Raw genomic sequence first — 8,326 nt, forward strand, 5'->3', positions numbered from 1 at the left:
AATTTTTTTTATTTATTGTAGAGATGAGGTCTCGCCTGCCCAGGCGGGTCTCAAACCCGCGGGCTCAGGCAATCCACTCACCTCAGCCTCCCAAAGGCACGGGATTACAGGCTGAGCCACCGAGCCTGGCCTAACTTTTTTTTAAAGTGATGTGAGACGAAACATGGGGCTTTGGTGTGATTCATATACCTTTGCTCTTAATGCAGGTCATCTTTGGGATGGATGTCCCCGTGACTGGCTCTCATGTGTGATGGGTGCCCCAGTGACAGGGGCTTCTGTGTAATGTGTGTCTCAGACACTGGCCCTTCTCCATGATTTGTTCACCAGAGTGGCCTTCCTATGTGATGGGTGCAACAAGGATAAGTCCTCCCCTGTGATCAGCGTCCCAGTGACTAGCCTCAGGCCAGGGTTGACACAAACCACACTGCACCTGGTGGAAGTGAATACCGATGTCCTGAGTCTTCTGACTGCTCGCTGTCTACAGTGGGTGGTTCAGTTGTGAGGGAGACTGGCAATACAAAGAACTCTAGACTGGTGGCTAGAAAAGCCCCCACACCCCAGGCATCCACAATGGAGACTCCGCAGGATTACCAGTGGGCATCATGGCAGGGTTCGGTGAATTGCTGAGGAACCTGGAAACCAGTGGTTTGCTACTGGGTCTACTGACAGAACTGCAAAGAGCAGGGATGTAGCAGGTGGCAAATTAAACCTGTCTCTGACTGAGCATACTAGTCCTGTGCGGGGTGTGACTGTGGAGTACAAGGAGCCCGTACCTGTTCTCTTGTGGAGAAGACAAACACTGGGACCTTGAACACAATAAGGCGATAAGGCACAATCGCGGCCATTTAAGTGCTTGGATTTGCACTCAACAGTTGGTGTACTGGTAACCCACAGTCGGGATTCAACCACACGGATCTGGGATGTGAGAACTGAAGCCAGAGTACACACATTATCTGGACATACATACGCAGCTGTTACAGTGAGGCGTTAAGCTGCAGAACCACAGTGTACTACAGGAAGCCATAACACTACAAGAACAGTGTGGGATCTGGTGGCTGGAAAAACAAGAGTGACATTAACAAATCACAAAAAAATCAGTTAAGGCTGTGTTTCACATCGCAGACATTGCATATTTGCATCAGGTTCTCTAGATGACATAAAGCATTCCCTGATGGAAACTTCATTCAGAATCTTTCTGGTCACAGTGCTATTATTAACACACTGACAGTAAATTCTGATGGAGTACTTGTATCTGGAGCTGATAGTGGCGCTGTGCATCTTTGGGACTGGAGAACTGGCTACGATTTTCAGTGAGTTCATGCAGTTGGGCAACCTGGGTCTTTGGACAGTGAGTCAGGAATATTTGCTTGTGCTTTTGATCAGTCTGAAAGTTGATTACTAACAGCTGAAGCTGATAAAACCATTAAAGTGTACAGAGAGGACGACACAGTGACAGGAGAAACTCATCTGATCAGCCGGAAAACAAAAATTATCAAGAGATTTTAATGAACGTGGCATTGTCTTCTTTCTTTCTCTCCCTCATTCATTCTCTCCCCCCCTCCCCCTCCCTCCCTCCCTCCTTCCCTTTTAATCTTGGCATTGATGAGGACACTTGGTCATTTTGTGCTGTGACTGGGAATATAAAGCAGACACTCACTTGCTTGAATCATCGCTGCTTCGTATTTTACAATTACGCCCTCCAATAAAGAAGACTGCATAGAACCCTTTGATGGCACCTGGTCTGTATTACCCATGGTCTAGGTGGGATTACTTCCATTTCATTGTGGTCTCAGAAGGCTTGGTGAGCTGCACTGAGAGGCCTCTTAGGGGTTCTTCTGGCTACACTAAGACTCTGTGCCGCCAGGTTTATGGGAAGGATAGCCAAAGATATTGCCTCAAGTCTTACTTCTGGGCCACCAGGTCCTGGGTCAGCTTAGCAGAGAAAGTGACACCAGGCTCTAACAGCTGGAAGAATGCAGAAACCCAGGACAGGCTTGGCCTGGGGTCTTGGACAGGAGGGAGAAGTTCACACAGGATTGGGGCTGGGGAGGTGGGAAGCAGGCTGGGCTCCTGCAGACTTGGGGAAAGGAAGGCCTGCAGAGGCAGTTGAGGAGATGCAGGGAGTTGTCCCAGAGCAGAGCTTTGAGCATGGCTGGCCTAAATCGTGGCTCTCAGCCTAGCATCAGGGCCCTTCTCTGTCTGCCACCACCCACTTTCCCAGCCCCCCACATCCAAGAGCCCTAGTTACAAGCTGGAACCCCCTTCCTTGTGGCCTGGGTCCTGCTCCTCAGTTCCTGTCAGTCACTCTGTGCTCCAAATACGTCCCTCCCTCGGTCTCTACTGAGAGTTGGCTCACCCTCCTCCAGACCCCAGCAATGCTGTTTCTCCACTACACTCCTGCTTTCCTGCACTGTGGACACCGAGTACAAAGTCCCACCTCCTCTGGAGGACTGGGCACTCCCAAAACAGAAGCGGTGTGTGACGGCAGACAGACCTCGCTTTCTCCCCAGCTGTGGACCCAGCCCCTTCAGTGTTGAAAGGCACAGGGAACAGTCGAAGGGCGTCTCCCGAGATGGCGCTAAACACTATATGAAACCAAAGACAACAAACGCCCTAAGTTCCTGCCTTTCCTGCGCGCGTGCAACTTAAACCTATACACAAATATTATCTCCCTATAGGAATACTACCTCATAGCCCCCTCCAATAAAGACCCTAGTACGGCACTGGCCGCCCCCTCCCAAACCGATAAATACAGACCTCTCTCGCCATCGCTTTCTCACTCCCCCTTCCCTACCAGGCGGTTACAGACCCTCTTCCCTCTCTCTGTAGCTGCTGCTCTAATAAATCTCCTGGCCTCAAAGGGTGTTGAGTCTCACTGACGCCACTGTCTTTCAAGTGTACCCTGAGTGTCCCCAGTCCTGCTTTCCTCCTAGGAGCCCACAGCTGGGAGTCCCCTGCGAGGTGCTGTGTTCTTGCACTGAGAGTCAGATGACAGTCTCCCAGGGAAGGGTGCGCGCTGAGCAGCAGATGGGGCCCAGGAAGGATGTGCGAGGCATGGGCGGAGAACATGGGTCTTTTATGTGGTTGGTTTCCTTCAGCTAGGCTTGGCTTGGACAGTGCAGTTGACTGAAGACAAGTTAGACAGAAAAGCTAAGGAGAACAAACCACTTATAGAGATAGTGGGCTGGAGAGAGGGAGGTTCTAGCATAGAGACCAAGACTGGCAGTGAGTGGGGGCCCAGGGGCTCTCCAGTCACCATTTGGCCTGCCATCAAGCCCTGAGGCTAAAGGGCACCAAGAGCCTGGTCCATGGAAGCACCTGGGTAAAGCCCCAGTCCTCAGAGACTTGGGTGGAGAGGATATTGAGGGCACCGGGACAGGGTCAGGAGGAGGGGCGAGCCTCTTGATTTTCTTAATCCAATTGGTGAAGTAGGTTACTCTGATGAAGATGCTGGGGTAGACGGGATGTCGGCAGTCCAGGCCCCAGCTGGCCAGTCCCACCAGGACCCATGCACTGGGGAGATAGCAGAGCAGAAGCCCCCCGGAATCACCCTAAGGAAAAAGAGAGAGAGGAGGTAGTGCTGGGATGGGGGGCTGGAGACGCCAGATAGCAAGGTCAGTGCTCTAGCCTCAGCAGTCCGAGTCAGGCTCCCACTCGGGTCCTCAGATGGAGAGCTGCAAGGGGGGCTCCTAGCTGAGTGTGAGTGGTGGCCGCTGTGCCAAGGAGGAGGGACCCAGCAAGGGAGGCAGCGTGGCAGGGCAGAGTGGAGTGGACTGGGCCCAGAGGCCGGGGACATTCACCCAGAAGGGGTCACTGGGAAAGGAGGCAGAGACACCAGTGGCAGCTAGAGGAGGTTGCTGGAGGCATGAGAGTGAGGGCAGAGGACATGGAGCAGGGAAAAGGCCCTGGGGACCCATGCTTAAGGACGGGCTGGCCCAGGATGAGCCACTGGGCCGGGAGGGACTGGGCAGCTCGGAGCGGGTGGCTGCTCTCCTTGAGAGGATGGAGCTCCATCCAACTCCTGAGATCTTTGTGGTGAGGTGAGAAGCAAGATGTCTGCGCTGGTGGAGGGGCGGCCCAAGGGGAGAGAAGGAGTGACACGGTGTGGTCACCAGAAAGAGGCCCCAAAGATATCCATGCCTTTATTCCTGGAACCTGTGATTATGGTGTCTTATGAGGCAAAAGGGACTTTGCAAATGGGCCCCAATGTCATCACAAAGTTCCTTGTGAGGGAAAGAGGGAGGCGGGAGGGTCAGAGTCTGAGAAGGAGATGCCATACCAGATGCAGAGGTCGCACTAATGCACTTGGAAGGTGGAGGAAGACACTGGGAGCCAAGGAATGTGGGTGACCGTAGAAGCTGGAGAGGGTGGAGAAGGGCATCTCCCCTAGAGCCACCTGGGGAGCCAGTCCTGCCAACATTCTCATTTTAGACTTTTGACCTCCAGAACTATAAAAAAATAGATCCCTGTGGTCTGAGCCACTCAGTTTATGGTGATTCATTACTGCAGCCCCAGCAAATTCACATAGTGGGTCTCCACTGCCCTAGTGCCTCCCCCAGTGCCCCCTGCCACCCCAAGTCCTCTTGCCCTTCCCCACAGAGGGCCCACCACCCAGCTTGTTGGAGGCCAGCAGGAGGCCTGATCCTCTAGGCAGTGGTCCCTATCCACTGCAGGTCTCAGCAATTCACGCAGATGAACTGTGTGGTTGCCAGTATCCTGTTGGGCCACTCTGGGAGAGATGGGAGAGACCCCAGTGTCCCTCTGATCACTGGGGATCTCTGAGTAGGCAGAGGAAGGTCCAGGGCGAATGTATCCCATGCAGAGTGAACTGCCGTTTGCACTACTGTAGAGACAGAGGAAACCATTCGTGCATGAGTCCAGTGGAGCCGGGGCCACGGTGGTGAATTCCACCTTGGCTGAAGGAGTGGGTCTAAGATGGATCCAGAAGGATTAGTACAACTAAAAGAGAGGGAGACAGGCAAAGCCAGAACATGAATGCCAACACTTGTCTGGCACCTGCTGAAGTCAGGCACAGTGCTACATTTTCTACAGGAACCCTAAGAAGTAGAGGCTGTCAGCACCCATTGCACAGGTGAAGAAACTTAGCTAAGGTCATAGCACATCAAATGACAGAGTAAAGACTGGAACCAGGTCTGTCCTGCCCCATACTGTGAACACTGAGTCACCCTGAAATCAGTTTCATATCTCCTCAGAGCTCTTGTGAGGTGCCCCATGCATGGTTGGGGGTATTTCAGGGGAGGGCAGAGAGCCTTGGGGTAGCAGGCAACACAGCAGGAGATGAGTCCAGATGGAGTCTCACAGACAGGCAGAAGTGACTGGAAAGCTACAGAGGTCTCCAACTCATTGGTGTCCTCTGCCTGGAGACAGGTTTAGTTCCTACTAGAGGAGGGCGGGGTCACACAGAGGGGACACTATGGGATGTCCAACATGCAGTCAGAGAATGCTGGCCCTGAGACTCACGAGCACAGCCTTTGCAAGAAGAAGCAGGTGGAGCACAGGGCTGGACTGGAGCTGGACTGGGGACACAGTGACTGAGCCCGCCAGTCCTTGGCACTTGGCAGCCTCCTTGCTCCACCTGTGGGCAGCTGACTGAGAAGATGGGATGGGCCAGACAGACAAGAAGGTAGAATGACTGAGAATGTTGACGGGGAACCAAGAAACCTGGGGCACCTCCCACCAGCAGGGCAGCCAGCTCACTGTACAGGAATGAAAACAATGCTGTCAAGGAGCCCTTCCTATGGGCCAGAGGGATCCAAGGCTCGGACTGTGAGGCAGGAGAGACCTAGTTCTAGTTTTCAGTCTGTCATTTGGTAGCACCATGAACTTAGCTAAATGTATTTCTTTCTGAGGGCTTGTTATAACACTTTGCCATGAACTCAGTGACTTAGAAAAAACAGAAATGTATTCTCACATGGTTCTGGAGGCTGGAAGTCTGAAATCAAGGTGTTGATAGGGTCATACTTACCTCCAAAAGCTCTAGGGGAGGACCCTTCCTTGCCTTTTCTGCTGACCCAGGAATTCCTTGGCTCATGGCCACATCACTCTACTCTTGGTCTTCATCTTCACATGGTCATCTTCTCTGTGTGCATCTCTATGGCTTTTCCTTTTCTTACAAGAATATCAGTCATTGAATCTAGTGTCCACCCTAAATCAAGGATGGATTCCTCTTGAGATTCATAATTACATCTGTAAAGATCCTATTTCCAAATGAGGTCACAAATGAGGTTCCAAGTGGACATGAATTGGGGGGGCACTATTCAACCTACTACAACATCCTTTCATCAACTTCATGAAGAAGGCTCAGAATCCCCACACAGAGGATGAGAACCCAGGCTCAGAAGGAGAAGAGGCCACCCAAGGTCACAAGGCAGATACACCTGGCGGAGCAATGTCTCTGATTCCAGTGTGCCCTAACACTTTCCTCTCCACTGTAAGGAGATATCTCAGCAAAAGCTCAGCTCACAGATGCCAGCGCAGGAGGCTGGATCCTGTGGGAGAAGGCAGAGCTGGCCTTGGGGTCACAACAACTGGGCCCAGATGGTGCCGCCTCACTTTAGGCTAGCCACTTTCCCTCTCGGGGCCTATTTACCCACCTATCAAATGGGACATTACAATCCATTTGCTAATGATGAACTTACATCCAGACTATATAAAGAGCTCCTAGAAGAAAAAGACAACCCAACAGAAGAATGAAAAGGGAAAAAAACTTGAAGGGAGACTTCACAGAAGATGTCCAATGACAATAAACATAAGAAAAAATATTTAGTTAGTAATCAAGAAACACAAATTTAAAACCACAAGCCACTACACACTCACCATGAATGGTCAAAATGAGAAAAGATGGAAAGGGCCAAGTGTGGGTGAAGACAGAAACTCTCATCCACGACTGGAGGGAGGGCTGTTTGTCAAGGCTGAACACACATACATACCTTTTCACCCAGCAGTTTTGCTCAAGGACTTCTATATAATAGAATATGATATAGATGGTGCTCATCTGTGCTGCTTGTAACACCTCCAGCTTGGAAATGACTCAAATATGCGCCCAGTGTAGAATTGATCATGGAACTCAATGAACACAGCAGCACACCACAGAACAACAAGACTGAACACAGTGTGATGACATGCAACAGTGTGGAAGAATCTCACAAATACAATGCAAATACAATGTTAGGACACAAAAGAGTGCCAACTGAAAATTTCATTTATAGAAAATTCAGAATCCAATCTGAAGTTTTAAAAGTGAAGATGGTGGTTGGTGATAAGAAGGGGGCACAATGGGGCTTCTGGGGGTGCTGGCAGCACATTGTGTCAGCATGGAAAAGTTCTTCAAACTACATGTACTTTGATATATGTATGCTATACTTCACCTAAGAGTTTAAAATAAGCAGCAAAAATAAATTCTGTTTGAGGGTCCTTCTAACAGATGCTCATGCTTGGATGGGCTGAGAAAAGGGCTAATCTGGGGAAACTTCTAGGGCATGGAATTCAGGAAAGTATGCAGAGGGAAACCCAGGAAATCCAGGGGTTCCTGCGTAGACAACAGAGGCATCACAGTCCTCGACCCCCCTGGGGAAACAGGCCAAGAGAACAGGCAAAGGAAGAGCATAAATGACCTTACTCACATGGCAGATGGACTTTCCTGTCAAGAAGTCCCCTGCACACAGCATTTCCTCATGCACAGAATAGGTCTTGCCTTTGCTAGTTCTTTGCCCTTGTAAGGTATTACAGAATGTGTTCTCGATGAGGTCCACTTTACCCTCCTGGAGAGAGAAGGCTGGTGACAGGTGTGCTGCAAAGATAAGGGAGAAGTCAATGGTATGCCCTGTAGTAACATTAGCTAAGGAAGCCCAGGCTACTCTGAACCCCCACCTTGCCCAATTGCTCGCCACTGCCCCAAACACAAGCTTTTCTCAAAACAGCTGAGCTTTAAACATTGCTTCAGTCTTCTACATCTTTGATAAGCTCCTCTCCCTTTTCTCAGACCTTTCCACATACTCACTCTATTCCCTCCACCTCTGTCATAGCAATAGATCACACCTCTCCTATTTCACAAAGAGGCAGATACCACCAACACACGACCGATTCACTGAGCTTAGCAACCATTCACTGACCCACCTACTCTTTTATGAACATACTCCAATCCATTCTCCATCCATCTATCACCAACTTTCTCCATTATTCACTCATCCATTCCTTCATCTACCTAACTTCCTGCACAACCCTATTCATCCACTCATCCATCCATCTGTTTGCCCGTCCATCCACCCTTGCATCCACTCTCCATCTGTCCCTCCATAACTCACCC

At 50.6% G+C, this 8,326-nt stretch overlaps 1 protein-coding gene and 1 pseudogene across 1 annotated transcript in view; one reads left to right on the plus strand and one right to left on the minus strand.

The window, feature by feature from the left end:
- The first annotated feature begins 163 nt into the window (after positions 1-163).
- LOC103275423 lies at positions 164-1,160 on the plus strand (annotated as a pseudogene).
- A 742-nt stretch (positions 1,161-1,902) lies between these two features.
- Positions 1,903-8,326, minus strand: part of LOC103275424 (putative serine protease 47) — a 13,415-nt gene continuing 6,991 nt past the window's right edge. Inside the window, 4 exon segments of the mRNA XM_021706331.1 lie at positions 1,903-2,094; positions 3,372-3,551; positions 5,482-5,610; positions 7,644-7,781. Coding sequence (XP_021562006.1) covers positions 1,903-2,094; positions 3,372-3,551; positions 5,482-5,610; positions 7,644-7,781 — 639 coding nt within the window.

This window comes from Carlito syrichta, unplaced genomic scaffold (assembly GCF_000164805.1).
Source record: "Carlito syrichta isolate Samal-C Ts95f unplaced genomic scaffold, Tarsius_syrichta-2.0.1 Scaffold315456, whole genome shotgun sequence".
Taxonomy (NCBI): domain Eukaryota; kingdom Metazoa; phylum Chordata; class Mammalia; order Primates; family Tarsiidae; genus Carlito; species Carlito syrichta.